Genomic DNA, 22,798 nt, shown 5'->3' on the forward strand with positions numbered 1-22,798 from the left:
TTTTAGTTAGGGTTTAAAATATTTTTCATATTTTTCCTGGCCAATGGACCTGCAGTTTTGGCACCAGTTCACCCCTGTCAGTAGAAAACTCACCTATCAAAGTACTGACTTTGTTGAGGCTAAACTTCTTTGCACAATATGTGTACGTTATTTAGTTTGCCCTCTTTTGAGCAGCACTGTGCAAATGAACTGTGCGAGCCAGTGTGGATACACCTCCTTCCCCTCACGATCCATCATCCAGGTAATTGCAGCAAATATTTGAGTTTTCAGACCCTGCCGTACAAAATTGGGCAGGTAGCATTACCATCAAAGCTGTGGTAGACCTCAGGGAAAAGCCTGCAGATCAACTTGTTTACCATGAGGGAATTCATTTGCATCTTTAAGAGATTTGTCAGTGAAAAAAAAAAAAAAGACTCCTTCAAGCAACATTTAGTGTAAATACAGTTTTATTAGGGATGAAAATGTTCCATGATAAACGAAAGAGGGGGGAAAAACACATTCACAGTACATTTCATCTTTTTATCTCCTTAACATGGTGCACTGAAACATCGCACAACTTCAAAAACCCTTTGTTGCTCTGCACAAATACGTCACCTCTTTACAAAAATACTCTCCTTTAGAAGAAGAAACGCGATAAGGGCACATGGGGGTGTTTAGGGCAAAAGTATCAAGATTTTCCATTCGTCTTAATTTGATCAATCACTCAAAAATGGCGACAAGCTACAAATATTAAGCCGACTCCTCGGTCTAATAGTCCCTAATGACTGCGGTTGTTTGTGTTACTCGACATGTAAGAGTAAGAAACCTACATGAGCACTAATGACATCTGCAGCTCTACACTAGCACAACAAACAGCAAACTGAGGTCTGGTGGTTCAAAATGTGAGCAGAAAACAGAAGGCAGTTGGTCAGGTTCAGGACATAAGGTGAGTGGATGGAAGGCGACTGGTCCGTTACACATCCTGTGGCAGATTAAGGAAAAGGTGATTGGTCTGATCTGAAGGTCCTGTGAAATGTGATTGGTCGTTTTATGGAGAGGTAGGATAGTTGTCATGGTCAACGTATCAGGTCCCAAGATAACTAACTTCTTACAGTACAGTACTTCTTACATGGGCTCTTCTCCCTCAAATCATCCACCAGGATACATTCTCACCAATTTATTTAATGCTTCATGACCATAAAAACTCAGAAAGGGCAAAGACAACAAAAAGGATGGCAGCGGTTCAACCTGAGCCAGAAATGAAACTCGATGGGTTTTTAGTTGAGCTGTGAACGGTCAGGTGTAGACTAAGGAGTCTTTCTACTCAAGTGGTTATCCAGCAGCCAAACCTTTTACATTTGTGCCGTAGAATCTCTTCTGATTGAGAGTAAAAGGGGAGGGATTGGCACAAGTTTATGTTAATGAATGAGAATGAAGAAATGACAACCTAAATGTTGAAATACGCAGATAAGAACAGCAAATAATTCATTTTTTGCTTTTAAATAGGTGCATTGTTGTTTTAGACGTCATGCAACAGTCATTTTTAACATCTGGCCCTACTTTGCAAACAGTGACCCTTCATTTCAATCAAGAGCAATAACATCGGAGTGGATTAATCTCATTCATCTTAAAAAGAAAAAAAAAAAAACTTCTCTACCGCAAAGGCCGACAGCGAGCATCACCTGCACTGTACTATCAGAAATCACACAGGATGAAGGGGACACACGATTCCAAAACGTAAAATCCATTCAGCGATCAGAGGTACATCTGTGTGTGTGTGTGTGTGTGTGTGTGTGTGTAGGAATACTTATTACAGGACAGCTACCGTCTCAAACGTAGATCTGTTTGGTTTATTGCGTTAAGAGCTTGATAGACGAGGTTTGAATGGATTTTTAAGTTTTGGATCCATGGGACTGTTTAGAGGCCACAAGACACACGAGTGAAAAGGAAAAAAAGCAAATAGCATGACTGTATTTCTACAACTGGCTATGGCTCCTAAAACGTGATCGCATAGACATTTTTCTAGGTTATGATGACTTTATGATCCAATACAAAAATCTCCCAATACAGTATAAAACTTGAACTGAAAGAACTTTACAAAAATGTTGCACTATTCTGCTTTTTTTTCTTCCACTTGTCCAGAGAAGGAAGGTGCTGAGAGGAGACCACACGGTGTCTAACAAGAGCAAATTGATCAATCGAAGAAAGAATTAACTACTTTACTTCAACAAAAACAGACTCGGGGAAAAGGCGGAGACGTTTTACAGTGTGGGAAAATGTTAAACGTTAAGTTCTCTCATTCCTCTGTGGTGGTTCACCTTCATGTCTCTGTTTACTCATTTCAATTTATCTAAAATATCCTTTTAACGATTTCCTAAAAAATATCTTAGCAGTGAACTGTAACATATCTAACATCTTAATGCATCTACATTTCTGATTGTTGTTTTAGATCGACGTAAGACGACACTCCACCAGGTGTTTGTGAGACTACACATGCACATTGTTGACGAACCCTTCCTTCGATATCTGGAAATAAAAGAAGCGATAAAGAGGAAAAGATCTGTATTTAAGTGCATTACCACAGGGGGAGCTGTAATCAGAAATCTACAGTATCTGCATTGCCTGGCTCCTTCTGCACATGCATTTTTTTTTTTACAGTAAACTGTTTCTTTTATTTACAGATCATAGGAAGGGTTGACCAATTTTTCACTTCTCTTAACGATCATCTTTGCTGACCTGACGGAGTCACAGTCAGACAAAGATGATCTTAACGCTGAATAACTTTGCCTCGTTGTCATATTCCTTCCTCGCTCCATGTGTGCTCTCTGTGGAGGTCTCTGCGGGGAGCAGAGCTGCCTCACTGCTCCTGGGTCTCGCGGACCTTGGCTTGCAGAGCGTCGCAAGTCTTCTTGGCGTCGCCTAGCAACATCGCAGTGTTGGGCTTGTAGAAGATAGGGTTGTCGACGGCTGCATAACCGACACCCAAAGAGCGTTTCATCACGACCACCTACAGGAGCAACACAACATCATACGTCAGGAAGGTCTTGTATTAGCATTAACGCGATTTGACTGGCTAGCGTCTGCCCTAGAAGATTTCTTTAAATGTGATTTGATATGCTGTTGAGCTTTTCTCAACTTCTACTACACGTAGCACAAGGAAAGCAAATCACAGGAACCACAATGCAGTTCGGCAGTTATTTTCAAGCAGACTTTGACTTGAAAAGTTTAAATGTAGTTTATGTACAAGTAGTTTACGTTAGTTCTCATGTGACTCATGCCTGCATCACTGACTAAGTGACTATTTAAAAGCATTTGTGTGATTTCTCTTAAGCCCAAGTTGAGTGTGTCTGTGTTTTTTTAATCTGTGCACCTGAGTGTGCATCTCTGGGCGTTTATACGAGTGTGTGGGGTGAGGCAGAATGTCCTCATGATTTCCCCAGAGGAGAGTGTGTGGAAACTAGTGGGAGCGAGCTCTTAAAATCCCAGATCTCGGAGCGCTGCCAGTGCGATGCTCTGAATGTCGTCATTCCACAGCGACACAGGCACCGCTAATGGGATCAGGATGGGACTGCACCTGGAACTGTAAGAATCTGTCTGTGTGTGTGTGAGCATGCATTTCTTTAGGTTGGAGTGCATCTTCAAATGGAGCCCCCCCCCTCCGTGGGTGTGGACTGCAACATTTATTTGAAGCAATAAAAAACAGTCCAGTTGTTGTAAAATCTTCCATCCCACTTTATCTGTTTTGGGGCTTGAGGACAACCTCATTATCACACATGCCTGTCCCAGATGTCTCACCTGCTTAGACTTCCAGACCTCCAGCACAGGCATACCAGCAATGATTGAGTTGGGATCTTCCTGGGAAGCTGAGTTGACTGTATCATTTGCACCAATCACCAGGACCAGGTCAGTGTCTAATTGGACAAACAACAAGTTCATTAAAAACAGACGTTCATCATATCTCCTCATCTTTATCTGTATTACATTTTTTCAGCATTTGATTCTTCTTACTTCTGAAGTGGCACTTCTTAAATTTTTTTTATTGGGGATATATTTTCTGTCCATTCGTTTTTTTAATCATGTTCAGAAGTCTGCAACACTTAAAGTAATTCAATTTGAAGAAAAAGTAAATTATTTCACAATTTTGTGAAAAAATAACCTGTCACAGTTCATTTTGTTAAATAATGATTAAAATAATGTTGCCAACGATCATGTGAGTGATCTTAGAGGAATGTGTATCCTGTTTCTGTTGACTACAGAAAATGGCTCATGAGTTTTGCCTCATTTAGTCCGAGATGGTTCGTGAAACATTCTGGAAAATATTTCTCTTCAGAAATATAAATGGCAGAAAATTCCATGTGATGGTAAAAGCCCATTTTGTTGCATATTGTCACATTAACTTCCAAGAAATATCTGGAAAAAATGAACCACTTCATCAGCCTCATTGCTATAATTTATATTATATAAACAGTGGGTGAGATTTAAAGATTTAAATTGATCTGAAACTAGTTCATCTTAACATAAAGACTGAAAGCAGGGGAAACCCCACTGCTTACTTGTGATTGTAAACTGCATTCTAAATAAAAGTTGCAGAAAAAGACATATTGTGTGAAATGAAAAGAAAAATATTGACGGCAGGTACGCAGGCACATGAGAATCGATCGATCTTACCGGAGAAGTCCTCGTTGATCTCCTCCATTTCCAGAACAATGTCATATGGGACACCAGCTTCAGCCAACAGCACGTTGAGCTGACCAGGCATACGTCCAGCCACCGGGTGAATTCCAAACCTGAGGAGACATCAGGCTCACTTTTAATCTTTAAGAGAAGGATGTGAGTGAGGCAGAGGAAAGGTGTGAGGTGGTTAGAAATCAGAATAAAATGGTGTCGGGCAGAAGAGGAGACGACAAGATGGAGATTTTTGACAAATGCCGTTGACACACACGACTCTACCATCTATTATCTCCCAAGTGTGTTTGCATGTATGTGACTGGGCGCACATAGCTCTCGAACTCAATTAGCCATGTCATGCAATCAGGGAAGGAAATAAACACCAGCCACTGAATTCTAGTGGCTTGCTCGGTCTTTATCCTTCGAGCCACTCCGCCATGTGACAGTCCTCCATTTGAAATTGACTCTCCATTTAGCTGAGTTTAGGTGGACACAGATCGCAGATGGCCTGCTGCTTCTGGGATGTATTAGCTGCTGTGGCTGCTGATTGAAAAAGTCAATTTCTGCAATTTGTGTTTTTCTGTACAGTGGAGCGTATGACGGCAGTGGGAAGAGTTGATATAATGCAGTGTCCAAGGGGGAGGAATCAAATGGCAGGAAGCAGATCAAGACCAACATGGAGGAGGAGAAGAGGTGTAGAAGGAGTTCAGAGGCAGATATGAAGAGAAATAAGATAAATCGTGGAAATGCTTTAGAGTTAGAATCCAGAACAGAGAAAGAGCAAAAGAAATCTGGGTGCAGGAGGTTTTTTCTCTTTTTCACTGACCACCCACTTTCCTCTAATCAAGTACAAATGCTCTAAGTAGCAGCAGCTGCTCAGTCAGGATCAAACGACTGAGGCAAGACAATTACACAAGCTTCCGCTCTACCTTTCCTCTCCTCTTTTACATTTCCCTTCTTTCTCATGCTTTATTTGCACACAGGTCTCCATCTGTCCTTCCTGTCCCATCTTCTTGTCATCGAGGCCAAAGCTTTAACTCTTCTTTTCTGTCCCTCATGTGACAGTTTACATCTTAGTAAAATAGTTTCATTTACATGATTCCATATACGTTTACCCATACTGCCCCTATTTTATATTTGTCTATCTGTGTTGAGCTTTTACTAAGAATATAATTTTAACTACGCTGATTCACCAGGGTCACTCATGTCATTCTACTTTCTTTTGACTGATTAAATGCATTTAAACCGACCTGACTTTCTTGCCAGCACTTTGGAGCATCTTCACCAACTCAGCGATGGGATACTGGGCCTTTGCAGCACAGAGTCCATAACCTGAAAGAGATTTTTTTTTTTTTTTTAAACACAAGGGTTAACAATGACCTGACGTCACAGCTGACTACAAAAGTTTTGTCATGATTTGTTTGTCCAAGACAAAACAACATGTTTCGAAACAGATGTCACAACAGCTTCTCCAGATCAGGTTGATCTGAGACACTTCCTGACCTTGCTTTGAAATGTCCAGGATGCTTTTGACAGTTTTCAAACATGTTTAAATTTGCTATAACCAAAACCATCAAATGTTTGGAGCGCCATAGAGAAAAGTCTGATGCAGGAGATGATAATCCTTAAACTGCTAAAACACTGAGATAACATATGAGACCAATCTCAAGTGTGGCATGGACTTAACTTAAACAAGAGAAAAACACAGGGGGGAAATACAGTCAATATACATGTAGTACGTAAGCTCAGGAAGTGAGCTTAATTACAAGTCATCTTAACCAACATGCCAACTTGAAACACTGAACAGTGTTGTGCAGCACTTGTATAAAGAACACACCGTCCTGTCTGTGTATACAGCAGTGTGATTGACAGACGATGTGGTGGTGCAGGTAGAAATCAAACTTTTCAACCGGACAATAAAAGTTTAAAGATGGATTCACTTCCTTCTCCTCCTAATGGGAAATGCTTCAAGCAGCTAGAATGTGGTTGTTGTGTCATTAATGCTGAGTGTGGAGCATGATGATAATATGTGTGTCTGAACAGGACTAACCCTAGTCTTCAAGTAATGTCTTCTGAGTAGAGACATTACATAATTATTTTTTTATTTCACATTTACAAAAATACATATAAAATCAAGTCACCTTTAAGTATTAAATGTTTGGCTCTGAATTCTGTGTCCCACCCCCCCGTCTTGGATTTCTTTCACATTCAATAAAACTGGAGTGTGTGGTTCTTGATTTTTATCACTGTCTCACACACAAACACTGTCACACGGTCCAATGGTGTTTACTAGCCTTGTCACAACAACCAGTCACAAATCATGTTGTTACAACCACCACCAATCAGAATGACAGTTTCAAATTGAACAAAAAAGAACTACTAGCAACATACTTGGCTTTTGTGCAGTACAACAACTTAATTTTTGTTTGTGTTTTTCCCCCTACATCACAATTCTTTCATTCCTTGTGCTTTAAATATTCTCTCTGGAGTTTCTCCTGTAAGGAAAACAAGTGGACCCAGACCATGGAGCGATGGCCAGACGAAGCCAGGAAAACACTTATGTTTATCAGGCAGCGTCTTAACTGTTTCCACAGATGTCAATCAGGCAAAGTGACTGTGACGGCTCCAATTAGGGAGAATGGTCAAAATGGAAACAAGGGGACAGACTGAAAGCCTGTGCTGAGGAACAGTACTCGTCTGACTGCTGACTACAACAGCAGGGAAAAGAATCGTTTATTCAGTTTAAAGTATTCAGATGGCACAGATACTAGAATAATCTTGGTTACACACACTGGCTGATGTCATTTTTATTTTTGTCTGTACAGCAGATAAACTTTGCACTTAAATGTAATAATAAACATTGCAACTGGAGAGACTTTCTCCTTCCAGTTTAGAGGCTTTGTGCATCAAATCCTGACTAGCTGAACCTGCTTTTAGACATGCACTGAAGTCTGCAAATTTTCCAGAAAATAAAGCAGGAAAAAGTGGAAATTTAACTTTGAGTGAGACAGATAAAGACAGATATGAACCTGAAAAAATATGAATATCTAAGGACAAATAGAGGAGCTGTACACGTAGAAGGTGCTGAGATTTGTCAAGATTAAATTTTCAGGACGTTTCCTCGAGTTCATGTCAGATAAAATCTTGACTTATTCAAAGTGTTTTCAAATTTGAAAATTACCTGTTATGATTTGTTTTTAATTATTCTAATCCTCATTGTTTGTAGTCCGTTTTAAATAAAGGCAACAAAGAAAAAAAGAAAAAAAAGCACCATCATTTTTCATTCCCGCTCCTTTATGTTTCCCTCACTTTCCAACTCCACATTTCTTTGGCCTGTTTTTGGTTTCAGCTGTCAGATGTGTTCCCCTTTGTCTTAAAGCAGCAAAAAACTGAATATGGTTTAATCTACATTGGATGTTGCTCTGCGGACCACTTCTGTTCCCGACTCTCAGCCATGTGACCACTTAAATTTAGCAATTTTTGTAAATTGCAGCACAATCCTCTGAAGAGTTGGTTTTTTGTATACAGGCACTTAGCGCTGTGACTGGAATCACCAATTTGCAGGCTGGATGCCTTTAGTCTGTGTTTACATGTACCCACGTGAGTAAAATAACTGTGTGGAACCGTGACTGGTTAACAGTCTGGTGAGAGGAATGAACTGTCACTGGGCCACACAGTGATGGTTTTGGGACAAGCAGCTCTGAGGACTGCTGTTTTAGTCCAAGAAGGAGGTTCACATGTATTTAGAGTTAGATATTGGAAACATGTGAAATGAAGAGAAAACCCATGTAGCTGGAACAAAGGTTGGACCCCACACTCCAGCCCCCAAAAAAGGAAATAAGAGCCAGTTTTGAAAGTAGAACTTGAATTGTCAACAAAAATCAAACATACCCTCATCCCATAGAACTTTCCCTTGACCTTGGATATATACGCGGCACTGTAGAATGTCTATTTACCATGGGCTGACGACCACACAGAAACCTGTGTGTGTGTGTGTGTGTGTGTGTGTGTGTAACCATTCTACCATGACTTGTCAATTAACCTAGCAAAATGGTGATGTAACATGGGTCAAGAAAAGGTTAAATAAACAGAACACACTTTGCTAATGCTGAAGAAAAAAAAAAAAGTGACTGGCAAAGACAGAGTACCATGTTTTTCCACTCACGTACAAGACCTCTGAAGTGTGTGCAGGGTGTGTGTGTGTGTGTGTGTGTGTGTGTGTGTGTGTGTGTGTGTGTGTGTGTGTGTGTGTTCTTGTATCTGTGTGCGTATTACCTGGAGTGATGATTATGTTTTGGGCCTCTTTAATCATCTCGACTGTCTGATCCACGTTAACCTCGGTGTGTGTGCCTGTGATCTCCATGGGCTTTCCTGTGCCCGTGGAGGACGTGCCATAGCCCCCCAGGATCACATTAGCCAGCGAACGATTCATAGCCTGACAGGGAACAGGAGAGATTTTTGTATTTGCTAGTTTATGATAATCCTTGATCACATTTTGCTGTGTGTTTACAGTGAGTTGTGGCGAGCTAGGAACATTTCAAGGGTTAATTTCCTCGTGAAAACACACATTTGAGACCTCGGATTTTCCTCAAATCCTGGGATTACACCGTCTTGCTATAACATTAAACTTAGAGTCCCTCCTGGTGGACAGCAGAGGAACAACCACATGAAACAGCTGTCCCATCTACAGTGACTTATCAAATGCAATAGCTGTAAATGTTCAGTGGTGCAGAAACTCAGAACTTCAACATTTGAATGCATTATCTTCTGTAATGTGAGATTGTGCTTCACTCACCACACACATGATGTACGACAGGATGGCTCCAGACGACCCGATGAGAGCTCCGACGATGGTCAGCAGGTTGTTATTGAGCAGGAAGCCCTCAGCACACAGGGCCCAGCCTGAGTAACTGTTCAGCACAGTGATTACCACTGGCATGTCAGCACCTCCAATAGCTGCTGTCAAGGTTACACCCTGAAGGGCAGAAGGAGAAACGGCAGGAGAGGAGTTTCATCTGTTAGTGTTGTAATTAGATTAGTTTAATATAGTGATTATAACAGGTGTAAAAGGCAGCTAACAAGAGATGAAGTGAACGTTTGAGGAGGACAGAAGAAAAATATCTTGCACAAGAAAGAAAATAGTTCGAGCATGATATATATATTTATATATATTAATTTGTCAGCTGTCCTATCATCTGAAGTTTGTTTTTAGAAGCATTGTGTAAATGAAGGACCATACAGTTATCATCAACTGACTTATGTAAAACAATCAAACCTTGGGTTTAGTCTAGTAACAGACCAAGTAAATATGCAATACAGCAGAAATGTTCAAATTGCAACTGTAAATATATATTTGTATATATACACACAGCTACACTTAGCTATTGTAGCAATAATAAAATATTGTTATTCTGCTAAGTATTCATTCATAAACATTTTGCCATTCATGCAAGACAGCTGTCTTCACTGTTGGCCGTGGACATCTTTGTTTCTGAAAAGAATCTGTGGCACATTTTCAAGTTAAGCAAGACTTAATACTGGTGAAGCCCGATATAATGAGATGACAAGCAGGAACGTGGCAGATTTACAAAGTCAAGCCTGTTTGCCACTCTGCCAGCCAGACTATTAACAGCTTTCAACTCAACTCTCAATGAATTTCTGGGCAGCTACTGTTTCCTGTGCCTCGACTTTTTTTTCTGTAAATCCCTTCTGTTGTCTCTTTTTCTCACATATTACATCCAAGTCTGTCTCCAGCATTAATTCTTCTGACTCTTTTATGCCTTTTCCCTTTCCTGATGTTAATGAAGGTCTTTTAACAACATTCTTACATGTTCAGTCTGTCAGCGTGTCAGAAAATTCCAATCAGATTTTCCTCTTCAACTGCCTCAACGAGAGCAAAAACAGACCTCAGAAAGACGAAAACACATGGCGTACCATGACAGCTGAGAGAGCAGAGACAGATCCGAGACAGGTGATGCCTGTGGTGTAGCTGGGATCCATCATGTACGGAATCATCCCACCGACACAAGCTGCCATAAGACTGGCGTTCAGAGCATGACGACCAGGGAGCATCAGGGGAGAACTGTTCAGCACGCCTGCATGGTGAGAAGAAGGAAGACAGGGGAAAGAAAGAATGACAAGGATGAGGAATTGAAAACCCACAGTGACTCACAGCAAATAAACACGTGTATTTTTTATTCAGCTGTGAGTTTTTCTTCAGCAGCCTTGACATAAACTCAAAGTCATGCTCATGCATAATCAGTCGCATGATTAATCAGGCTGGTGCCAGCACATGAACCTGATGAACCCATTTACTCTTTCATTCACAGGTATGAAGCATCAGGTCTATATATATATATATATAATTATTATATTGTATTATCAAATCAATTCAGTAAACTTAAAAAGAAGTTCATAGGCTATTCCTGTGTTGAATATACTTTATAATACCATCACATTGATGCAGGTTCTGTTTGTAAACTGTAAATGCTCATTTATGCTCAAAATTATATATGTATATGGAAACAGATGGAGCCTTCTGTCTATATTCTGCATTAATATACACTTAATGACTAATAAACAGACGAAAAACAGCAACACCACCAGAAATCTATGTGGGGCAGTGTAGCCAGTAGGTAAGGTAAGATGGCCATAGGACACGACGAAGAAATTTCAGCAATGGCAGAAACTACAGGCATCCATATGACTTCAGCTGCTACTGCTCCGTGTTTGTTGTTAAGAGAACGACTCTCCTCTGTGCTGCCCTCTAGTGGATGTATTGCTTCACAACCATGCTTACGTACATAAAAAGGTCTTGAATGAGCCTGAAGTGTATATTAACCATATGACTGCTTCTCTCACCTTGCAGTTTCCCGTACGCCACCAGAGAGCCACTGAAAGTGATTCCACCGATGTAGGTGCCGAGGTAAGCGACTATCTTGGTGAGGTTGGCTGCGGGATCAGTGGCGAAGTGAGGGTATTCGATCATGTATTCGGCCACACAGGTGAGCACAGCAGCCAGTCCCACCAAGCTGTGGAAGGCAGCCACCAGCTGGGGCAGCTCAGTGATCTGGATCCTCTTAGCGATGGCCAGACCTACACAGACAACAAATAAATAAGGTTCATTGGCCCTGACAGAGCTAAATAGAGACAAATAGTATGCAAAACACAATCATATGCAAGCACACACACTCAGGGGACTGCTGGGAAGTGGGTCCATCTGAAGGACCAGGTGTTGCTGCCGTGGTGGAAGCCTGTTCGGGGAAATTCCTTGTATGTGAGTGGTTGAGTGGGTGTATGTGTCCAATGCAGGAAACTTTGCATAATTTCTACATTTGGAAAAAGGCGGTATTGTCTGTGTGGACAGTTTAGTCTCAACTTTGTTACTGGAACAATCAGCATTGAAATGATTAAACTGTTTTGAGCGAGAGAAAGTGAGTAACACACGGGGATGACCATTTCAACGAACCTCCTGGGTCTGATGGGAAGTTAGTCATGTTGTGTTTGATGTAAACATCACAGAGTCTCTGCTCAACACACCTCCTGCTTCATCTGGCCAAGCTTAGAATACATTCTCCCATAAACACAAGGCAAAATCCATGTCCACTAATTTACAGACTTTCCATCGTCTACGATACATTTCTGTAAATTCTTTGCCACAGACTCACCAGCAGTTCCACCTACAGCCATGGCTGCACTCATTTGTGCCAGGAGCTCAGGACTCGGTTTGAGAGCACCCAGAGTGGCAATGATCCCCCCGGCAACTCCCATAATACCCAGGGTGTTACCGAGACGGGCTGTTTTCTGGTTGGAAAGGCCAGCCAAAGCACCAACGCAGCAAAGACCTGAGCCCAAGTACATCATCTGGTGAGAAAGACAGAACGAAAATAAGGTTACGGACAATAACAGAGGGACCACACTATGGAGAAATGATTCACTTGGAAGGTCCTGCACAACATCTGGGCAAACAGAGAATACATTTGCGGGATGATGAGCTTTTACATGGAGATGGGTTGTTTTTCAATTCCTCTGGAACTATACATGTGGACGAAGCATAAACATCCTCTCACACCTGTTCAATGTTATAACCAGCATTCAGTGCAGCAGCATAGCCTCCGACGAAGACACCCCCAGGAAGCAGGTAGAGGTAGTTGTGCTCGGGAGGATCGGTGGGACGCTTGAACATGTCCAACATCTTCTGAGTCACCAGGAAACCACCTGGGTGAGAGACAGAGAGAGTGAATACACCTGTACAAAAGCTGGTCTCTATACAACCTTAACAAAATGAAATATGCAAAAAACTAATTTTAAAAGAGGGAGCGAGTGCAACGTTGCAAAGGCTGAAAGTCAAAGCACCTGAAGTTTATGAACATTTCTAATTTTAGACAACAGGTGGTTTAAAGTCAATCGCTAGAAACTGATGCCAAGCATAATAACCAATGTTAGGAATTTAATGACTCTACTTTATGTCAGTGTTAATTTTCCAAGTAGAAAACATCAAAAGTGTCAGAACGGGACCAGACAGTGTCTCACCACTTTACAGGAGGAGATCACTTTACCTTGTGTATGTCTCCCTTTTCCCCTCTGGCATGACTGCAGCCACGTGCGCACACACACACATGCACCCATACGTATGAGGGTGAATCAGAGGGTAGCACCTGTTTCTTTTCACTTCATGTAATTTTAGTCTAAGTCTGCCCCAGTTAAAACATGTAATAACAATCTGACTATTATTATTGCAGACCAATCTGTGTCAATATATTAATATGGAGGAATGTTCACATATTCAAAACATGGCAAAGCCAGTATCCACTCATTTCTTTTCATTAGTTTTCCCCCCAGAATGGTTCTGCTGGCACTATATTAAGAACAGTCGCAAGAATAAAAGCAAATCAGTGAGGCCTAATAAAATACATCTGGAATCCCAACCAGTCATTTATTTTTGCAGTCAAAAATAATGTTAACATTATTTTTAAATTTCCAGTTAATATTATTTTACTATCTAAAAAGGAACCAAAAAGGTCCTATGGGATATTTTACAAATGCTACTTTTCTGTAGAGATATCTCACTTGCTTAGTATCATTAGCAGCACAGATGGTGGAAGTTTGATTGGTCACAGTTACAAAGTGGTCAAATATTCTAAATGAGTTGTTTCTCATAAAATGAATTGTGGGAAATCAACATCTGTGCAATCTTACATGAAAAAAAATGTGGAAAAATGCTTATAGGTTATAAAATAAAGTTCACAATGCTCTAAATCTACATGGACAGAGAATAATGACAAATTTCATACTGACAAATGAACAGAGAGGGGGAGCAATCATGAAACTCGAATACTAAAATATAAATATCACCCTTAAGTGTTAAGGTTTATTTCCTCAAAAGAGAATAGGACTTGTGATTTTACAAATCTCTCAATGTTGCAGCTGAAATAACATAGAAATACATGTGCTTGAGACGGACGAATGTCACTGTATTCTTGATTCAAACAGAGTTACCGAGAAGATTTAGCTGAGCGACTGAAATGAGCGGCCTGGTGCAATAAAGGAAAACATGGATCTAATGAAGTCATGTAGCACAGATTGATATTCAAAACTCAAGATGTTTAGCACAGCCAGGTGTTTTCCATGGATTTCCACATCATACCACCACCACAGAGACATGGAGGGAACAAGAACCTACAGCCAGGGACACAGACACACAAGCCGAAAAAATTCAGGGGTCTGTTTTATTGAAGCCAAATTTCACTATTGTGTTTCGGGCCCTTTCCATGGAATTTTTTTTGTTCTGTTCCCAGGGGTTCATGGGTAATGTGGTGAACCACTCAAATGTGTGTGGAAACAACCCATGGAGGACATCAAAAATGAAATCTAACAATGGGTAAGAAACTAGGTATGTGTATGAAGGCTGTGGTGTTCTTCCTTTTGTTAAGGGATCTAAAACTTGGTGATGCCTCAGAGCCTGAAGGGCTCGTGATGCAGTACGGTACGATTCACAGCCCCGTCAACATCTTTTACACACATTAAACTCAAACATGCTTTGGTGCAGCCTTAACAAACACATATACATGGGGAGAAACTGATCCATTATGCCAGTTAATCTCTGCTCGTGTCTAACTGTGTGCCAATAGAAGAAATAAAACTTAATTCAAGGCTGATCCCCGGTGGCGCATTCTGTTTCCCAGGACTATTACAGAGAGATGAGTATGATAATGACTCCCGGAACACTTTTGTCATCATGATGGGAATTATTAAGAGCAACAGCAGGAGTGAATGTGTGTGGTCCGAGCAGGTGGGTAGAAAGGGCAGCTGCAAAACTTGGTCGAAGGCATGTTATTGTATAATCAATATAAAACGCTTCAATCGTCAGCCTAAGTTGATATTTTATTGGCTGAAAGTTGCTGTAACTGGCGGGGATCACTGTGAGGTGTCTACGTGCGGAAGAGACTCACCAGCAATGTTGACCGACGAGATGAAGGCAGCGAGCACGGCCAGTGTCTGAGCAGAAGTTGTTGGGGTGTAGCCACCTCCCATCAGGGACAGACCACCCACAGCCGTCAGACCTGCGGATATTTTAGTATTCATGAACCTCCATTTTCATATTACATTACACAGGACTGTGAAACCTTCAGTGAAGATGTTACAAAAACACAGAATATTAATTCAGGCAGTGACTACAGGATTGCATCCTAATAGTGATTAGAATTGAATAACCTGCACATCTATAGACTGGTTTTATAGCCTTTCTAATTGAAAATGCTTCTTAAATTGGAAAAATAAAGACATTTTGAGATTAAAAGAGGAAGACAACAAAAGAAACCTAGGGTGTATGTGAGAGGGTCAGGAAACCTTGATACCATTACTCCTGTAATGACTTACAGACAGCAAGATGCAACAGACAGCAACCCCAGAGCCGGCATTCACACTGACTAACTGAAACAATTTAAGTTGAATAACAGGTAGAGTATGTGTGTGTGTGTGTGTGTGTGTGTGTTTGCGTGTGAGTTGGTTTGTGTTTGAAGTCAATCATGTGAGATTGGACATGAAAAAAATAAACAGGAAGTTTGACCTTCCCTCACTTGTCTCCTTTTTTCCCCTCAGACAAAAATCAGCTTTGTAATTATGGGTGTATATCGGCTTCTAAACAAAGCAAGTTTCAAACGCTGCCAAACATCATTTCAACACTGTTACGACATAAACACAAACTAGTTTTAAATTTCCACTGATATGAAAGCAGCGACTACAACAGGAAACATGCCATGTTACTGTGATGAGCATAGGACAGGACAGGAGTTCACAGGAAAACCAGTTCGACAGGCATTTGTATGTTTGGTTTGTGGAACAAAAATACCAATACGTTTGTCAGGCTGCGGCAGTTTTTCCTCCACATGCTAATGATTAGCATGTTTAGCTTTCAAAAGCAGATATACATACACGCATCTCCATTCGATCTACCCAAACTCTTTACCGGATCCTCAACCTGGAGGTATGAAAGATGGTGGCGTGCACAGATGCTGTGGTTCTTGGCTCTCTGACCCAGTGGTTTGTGCACTGTTTTTTCAGAAGTATGTTGCACTGCTTTTTCTTGCTCAATGACAATCAATGCTTTCAACTCTATTATATTCAAATATAACATTTTGCTTCATCAGAAACAGGCTTTGGTCCCCATCAGGAATACTGGTCCTAACAAGGTTAGCGTGTTTACCAGAAAAGGTCCCAGTAAGGTGCCAAAACACACACACCACACACACACACACCACAAAAGTAAGACTAATGACCTGTAGGAGTGTCACCAGACTACAGGGGTGAGTCAGAGCTCTCAAGTAGATTAAAGCTTTTCTACCAAACACCAGATATTAAGATGTTCTTCAATGAGCCACTGGATATGAAACCAGTATCTGAAGAGTCTAAGATGACCCACCAGTCAGAGTCACGACTGGTTGTAACACAATAATCTCCCTATGAAGAATGTAACTGTCCCTCAGTCAAACCCTAAATTCCAACATGATTCCCTAATGTCTGAGGTATTGTTTGAGTGCGAGCGTGTCTTTACGACAGCTGGCACAACAACACAACTCTGCCGGTCTCACTGTTTCCATAGCCAGGGTCAGTCAGTGACAGAAATAAAAAAATAATACTATTAAAGAGCTCGGGAAATATGAAAGGAAAAATACCTGGACGGAGAGAAAAGGGGAGAAAAAGAGGCAGACAAACGGAAGGCAGAGAAGAGAAAAACCTCCCAATGAACTTAATGCAAATTAGTTTCTTTCATGTGTGGTCTCAGATTCTACTGATGTTCATATTGCGGGGGCTTTTAGACTGATCCCGTTATAAAATGTCCAAATGATTAATGATTGAGCAGCAGATAGTGAAATAGTAAGACAGATACACAGAGCCAGGGGAGCAAGTAAAACAATGTGAAGATGGGAATGTGAAAATAGGGTAAAGGTGTCACTAATAAAGTTTTAAAGATAGTAAAAAAAAAAAGAAGAAAGGTCTCTTAGCTGTTACACTGCTGGGACACCACGACTGAGCTGCGGTGTCCGGCTGTGTGCCCGAGTAAACGAGCGGAGGACTCCCCTGACCCTCAAAGATCACCACCAGTGTGTTACTTCCTACCCTCAGTGTGGGTCTTTGAGTGATCAAAGCCGTGGGAACACACACATGCACTCACCTCTCTAACCTCTTAACCCCTCTGTGTTAAGCGGCAGCCGACAATAAGGACAAAATCTTTAAAGTTTTTATTTGGACTGAATGGTAGAAGCACTGGAAGCAGAGACCTGCTGCACTCATACGTGACTCGTTTGATCTCTGAGGTGGGGTTTTATTTCACATTTTAAAGTTTAATACTTTGCTTTAAAAGAGTCTATTTGTGTCATTACCTAGTGTCTACTATACTTGAATGATGTTTTGTTCTATGATTGTCCCATATTTGATTCTGATTTCCTGTGATGATGAGTTTAAGACACTTTTTGGGTCATTTCAATTCTGATTTTATTCTATTGAAATCTTTTTTAATTCTATTAAGAGCAGGTGTTTTTGCGCTCTACATTTTTAATCCATGTGCGACCAAATCATAAAGAAAATGACTCATCTTGGATTTGTATGTGTAAAGAAATCGTATATCAGAGGATCAGTGCCTTTGTCAAACTAACCTGAGATGGCGTTGGTGACAGACATGAGTGGAGAGTGCAGAGCGGGAGTGACCCCCCAAACTGTGTGGTATCCCACGATGCCGGCAAGGCCAAAGGTAGTGACAATCTGAGTGAAGGCAGCGTTTGGAGCCGACAGACCCAGACCCAGCAGGGTGGCAAAACCTGGAACAGCGAGAGAGAGACAAAGTTAAAGGGAGTAAAGGACGTTATGGTAAAGATCAGGAACAGATTTTGTTTAAATCTATATTCAACTGAGATAACTAAACATTTGTTCAAAAAGATTTGTTCAGCCATGTGCTCAAGTGATAAAAAGGAATATGTAGCTGACAGTAATGTCAAGAGTCTCCCAAAGGAAAGAACAAAACTTCATTTATACAGCTTTATCTGAAGAAATTTTAAATATAAAACCAAAATAAATACAAATTAAATACTTTATTTCAACAACTTGAACGCAAGGTTTATGTTCTGTTCACAGAGAGTTGTTTTTTTTATTCTGATTTTTATTCACATAGTTTGGCGTAGAAATTTGTTTGGGGAATCCAACATGGATCTGTTACCCTCGCAGCAAAGCCAAAGAGTAATTGGTCTGAAGACTTGAAACTCGCCAATATTTCACAAATAAAGCAAAGAATTCAGGAATGTGGCATAAAAATCTATTTTGGGAAAGAAATATGTTCGATTTTTTGTTATTTTATATCATGTTTCGACATATCTGTGCTAACTTGCAGCACATTGCCTGTAGAATGTGGCAGACACACATCACATGTATTGATCATTTAAAATGTAGTTACTGTGCGGTAACAAACTTTCTTTACCAGACTGTTATAGTCAAACAGGTTTTCTATGTCCATGACAGTCAATATAAAAATATTAAACACCTCAGGTTAATGAGCGGCGGGTAACCAGCACTAACCAAGTTCTCACTCTTTAAAAAAAGAGCCCTTAAAACCAGTAGCTGTGTGGTGGTGTTCAGTAGGAAACTACTCCAGCACCTAAACAACGTGTGAACCACATTAACTGCATGTGGTGCACTTACACACGGTACTGTGTGGCACCATTGGAGCCACCCACTGCAGCACGACTTCAAACAAACACACAGAACGACACCGTTTTACAATGAACACTTCCTGACACTTAGAGGGTGTCTGTGTGTGAGCGCTTGTAATCTACCTCTGTCACTTCTCACCTCCTGTGCACATTCCTGCAGCTGATTATTAAACTATCCTTCAACTAATGGCAGACCTGAACCTAATGAGCACTTCACTCAGATTTAGAATCATCCTGATTTTCTCTGCTTAGCCAGAAAATGTAATGTTAATGACGACTCAGTTTCAATGACAGCGACTGACCTCCAGTGTACATGCCAGCCGTGGTGAGCGTAGCCTTGAAGGGGGAGACCTGTGAGGCCTTCTCTGCCTTCAGCTCCTGGACAGACTTGGGTTTAGGAGGAGCTGCAACGGGCAAGTTGTTGGGCTGGGGAGCGGGGAACAGGTTCTTTCCATTCTGAAAGTGGTAATAAATAAATATTGGTTACAGCAAGTCGTGGCAGTAAGGGCAAGTATTCTTTAGTTCTATCAACAATATCAAGAAACATTTATTAAGAGGTGATTGGAAGTCGGCTTTTATTTCCTGATCTCGTAACCTGATTGTCTGAAATGACCTCTGTTGCATTTGTAAATCTGTGAAACATTAAACCATACATGTCCAGATCAAAGTGAGCAAACTAATGATCAGTGGGTACAGTAACTAATATCTGTGTTTCAGTATGATTTATTAAGGTGGGTGACTGCTGCTGTGATCAGTTCTAATTCTAGAAGATTAACTGACACTGATTAAACTAAACCATTTCCAAAAAGCAGAATTACAAACCATGACTCAAGTCTGACAAATCTTTGACTCAGATACAGTCTGATGTTGAAAAACATGGATTCAGAAGAAATAAAGTGAATACAGTACGTGTAGCAGAATCATCTAAACTGATACACTCTCAGCTGGACATTTACCTCAATACTAACATTCTTATTAAATATTTTAAGAAAAGTATTTTTAATATTACAGCAATTTACATAACATTTTACACAGGGATAATGTTTTTGTCAGAACTGTGACAAACAAATGAAACTGTGTAACACTGTTTCTTAATTTAGTAAAGTAGTATGGACAAAATAAATCTTAGTAACAGCTTGTTGATTAGCCACAGTTGGATTGAAAACATAAAATTCATTCATTCATTAAAGTATAATTATGCCAATAACATTGAAATAAAATAAAGTTCTGCTGAGAAGATTTTGCCAGATATGACTCAGTCATATTTTTTAATTTATTTGCTGCAATTAATTAACTTCATTGTCAACATATCAAGTAACAGATTCTAACTGACTAAACAATTAAAAAGCTGAATTTAGATCAACAAAGATAGAAAAACATGTCAGATATACTCAAGGGCAAAACGCCCCTGAGAGAATTGTAAGTGAGGCGATAATTATGTTACCAGGGTGACATCTAGTGACTGCACCAAAGACCTACAAGGCCTTTTCAACATGTCTGCATTAACCCTCAGTAGTGCTGGCTACAAGCAAATTCTTACCTGCATGACAACAGATCCCCTGACAACGTGATCCATGGTACCATAGTCAAACACATCCTTGACATCCAGGAAGAAGTTCTCCTTGTCTGCGCTGACCGCACGCATCAGTTTGGTGATGTTGTTGGAGTACAGCGTGCTGGACTGTGTCGGCAAACGGCTGGGGAGGTCTGTGAAGCCGATATGCGTCACTCCCTAGAAAAATAAGCTACACTAAATTACAAGAGCAGTGACAGATGATTGTTGACATCCTCAAAAACCTATCACAAAAAAAAAAATCATATATGGTATGATTGCACACGTGGATATTACGTGCACTGACCTTGTATACTGACAGCTCTCCAGGTACTGTGGTCTCGATGTTTCCTCCAGCCTCAGCAGCCAAGTCCACCACCACTGACCCGTCCTTCATGCTCTCCACCATTGGTTTGGTGATCAGGATGGGAGCCCGCCTTCCTGCAATGTTAAAATAGAATAGGTGTCATCAATTAATTAACTGATCTCTTTATTTGTCACATAATAACATCAAATGGTTAAAATCAATATAGAAATATGGGGAAACACATCTTTAAAGAAAGAAAATGCTATTATCAAGAACAGACTTCCAGGCCACTTTGTTAAACAAGTTCACAACAGCTGAGCTTACTGTTGATATGCGGCCATGTTTAAATTCACCCTATCGAAAGCCATTAAGTAATGGAAAAAATGTGAGGCTGCTGGAAAATACATTGATACATTCCAGTAAAGTTATTCCATGACAATTCCACGACTTGTCCTTTCTTTCTGAATTTTCTGACTACTTGCCCAAAATACACATTATGTGATATTCCAGAACCATTGGGAAACGGTAAAAGTCTGGTGGGAATGTGTCCTTCACTTTCTACACCTACACTCAGTGTGTGCGTATTCCTGCTTCTGTGCATACCAGGGATAAGAGCTGTGCTGATGACAATGTCCACGTCTTGACACTGTTTGGCAAACAACTTCATCTCGGCCTCGATGAACTCTTTAGACATTTCTTTGGCGTAGCCTCCCTGGCCCTCTCCTGACTCCTTGAAATCCACCTCCAGCGGCTCAGCACCAAGAGATTTGAACTGCTCCAAAGCTGCAGCTCTAGGAGAGAGAGATATTATCCATAGGTCAGCCGGCGGTGAGATAATGATTAAATACTCATTGCAAAACGTTCAGTAAAGCAAACAGAGGATGTTTTACTTTTTGCTATAGAAATAAGATCCATGTGGAAATTATACCAGTACAGTTGTTTATCTTTGACACCTCACACTTTTCAGCTCATCAGTTTCTACACAGGCTTTTAATGGTAAATATTTGCAGCAGATCAGACACTGTCACTGCAGCTGTCAATCAAATATTTAGCAGGGTACGCAATGCTGCAGAAACCAGAAAAAAGTGGATTTATTTTGAAAGCTGTTGGAACACAATAAAATGTAGGTATTCTTTTAATTTGTTATTCACATATATCATATTCCCACTTATATCAGAAACAGACCTGGTATCGAATCCTCTGACGATGGCTCCCATGGCTCTTGCAGTGCCAGCAGCCGCCAATCCAGCCACACCACCTCCGATGATCAGAACCTTTTCAAAAACACAAAAATGAGATGATCTGAAAACAAAGTCACACAACCTGTTAAAACTTAGAACTAGCATAGACACATACACACTTGTGATTATACAACACTCATATTATTCACCTTTGCAGGCGGCACTTTCCCAGCGGCTGTGATTTGCCCAGTGAAAAAGCGACCAAAGCTGTTAGCTGCCAGCACCACAGACTTGTACCTAAAATTACAGAGCACAACAACACAGGAAACACAATCAGAATACATCCAAGTATGAACGGTTCCTTCATGAGTTTAAATACATAATGACATAACTATACAAGTTAACTAGCTTCCAAGGTAATGGCACAAATGTTTTATTAGAAATTCTACCAACCATTGTAGCATTGCTTGTTTTGTATACTTTAAGGGTATTGTACAGTAAATCATATATCATTACAGACGACACACAGAGTGTACATACAGTGTGTGCCTGTGTTTTCATGCATTAGAAATCCAAAATAAATCTTTCAAGTTGACCCTTCCCATAAAAACTGTCAACACTTGAAGGCGCCATGTACTGTACATACCCTGCAATGTTTGCCATGGAGCTCAGAGCATCAAAACCCTGGGCGATGGTGACTCGCGGAACCTGGTCCATAGCCAGGACGGTGGCTTTCTTCTGGGACAGCATGTCCATCAGCTCGGGGTTCTGAGCCGGGTAGATGAAGCTGATTAACGTAGCTGCGTCCTTCATCATTTCCACCTCATGGATGTCCAAGGCAGGGTTGAATACAGGAGCACGGACCTGGAAGCAAAAATTGTTGGTCAAAGAACATAAGTTGAGAAGTTGA

The 22,798-nt window shown here is 40.7% G+C and overlaps 1 protein-coding gene across 2 annotated transcripts in view; it reads right to left on the reverse strand.

The window, feature by feature from the left end:
• Positions 1-428: 428 nt before the first annotated feature.
• Positions 429-22,798, reverse strand: part of nnt (nicotinamide nucleotide transhydrogenase) — a 28,545-nt gene continuing 6,175 nt past the window's right edge. For both annotated transcript variants that reach the window (XM_020082086.2, XM_069514098.1), the window contains exons 4-22: positions 22,535-22,752; positions 22,098-22,185; positions 21,893-21,981; positions 21,311-21,498; positions 20,708-20,841; positions 20,389-20,580; positions 19,151-19,304; positions 17,802-17,963; positions 15,099-15,209; positions 12,719-12,864; positions 12,315-12,510; positions 11,509-11,742; positions 10,582-10,742; positions 9,443-9,622; positions 8,923-9,082; positions 5,898-5,979; positions 4,648-4,766; positions 3,775-3,890; positions 429-2,986 (exon numbers count right to left, since the gene is read on the reverse strand). In XM_020082086.2, coding sequence (XP_019937645.1) covers positions 2,837-2,986; positions 3,775-3,890; positions 4,648-4,766; positions 5,898-5,979; positions 8,923-9,082; positions 9,443-9,622; positions 10,582-10,742; positions 11,509-11,742; positions 12,315-12,510; positions 12,719-12,864; positions 15,099-15,209; positions 17,802-17,963; positions 19,151-19,304; positions 20,389-20,580; positions 20,708-20,841; positions 21,311-21,498; positions 21,893-21,981; positions 22,098-22,185; positions 22,535-22,752 — 2,880 coding nt within the window. In that variant the 3' untranslated portion in view covers positions 429-2,836. The remainder of the gene's footprint in view (positions 2,987-3,774; positions 3,891-4,647; positions 4,767-5,897; positions 5,980-8,922; positions 9,083-9,442; positions 9,623-10,581; positions 10,743-11,508; positions 11,743-12,314; positions 12,511-12,718; positions 12,865-15,098; positions 15,210-17,801; positions 17,964-19,150; positions 19,305-20,388; positions 20,581-20,707; positions 20,842-21,310; positions 21,499-21,892; positions 21,982-22,097; positions 22,186-22,534; positions 22,753-22,798) is intronic.

The sequence above is a fragment of the Paralichthys olivaceus genome, chromosome 18 (assembly GCF_024713975.1).
Source record: "Paralichthys olivaceus isolate ysfri-2021 chromosome 18, ASM2471397v2, whole genome shotgun sequence".
Taxonomy (NCBI): Eukaryota; Metazoa; Chordata; class Actinopteri; order Pleuronectiformes; family Paralichthyidae; genus Paralichthys; species Paralichthys olivaceus.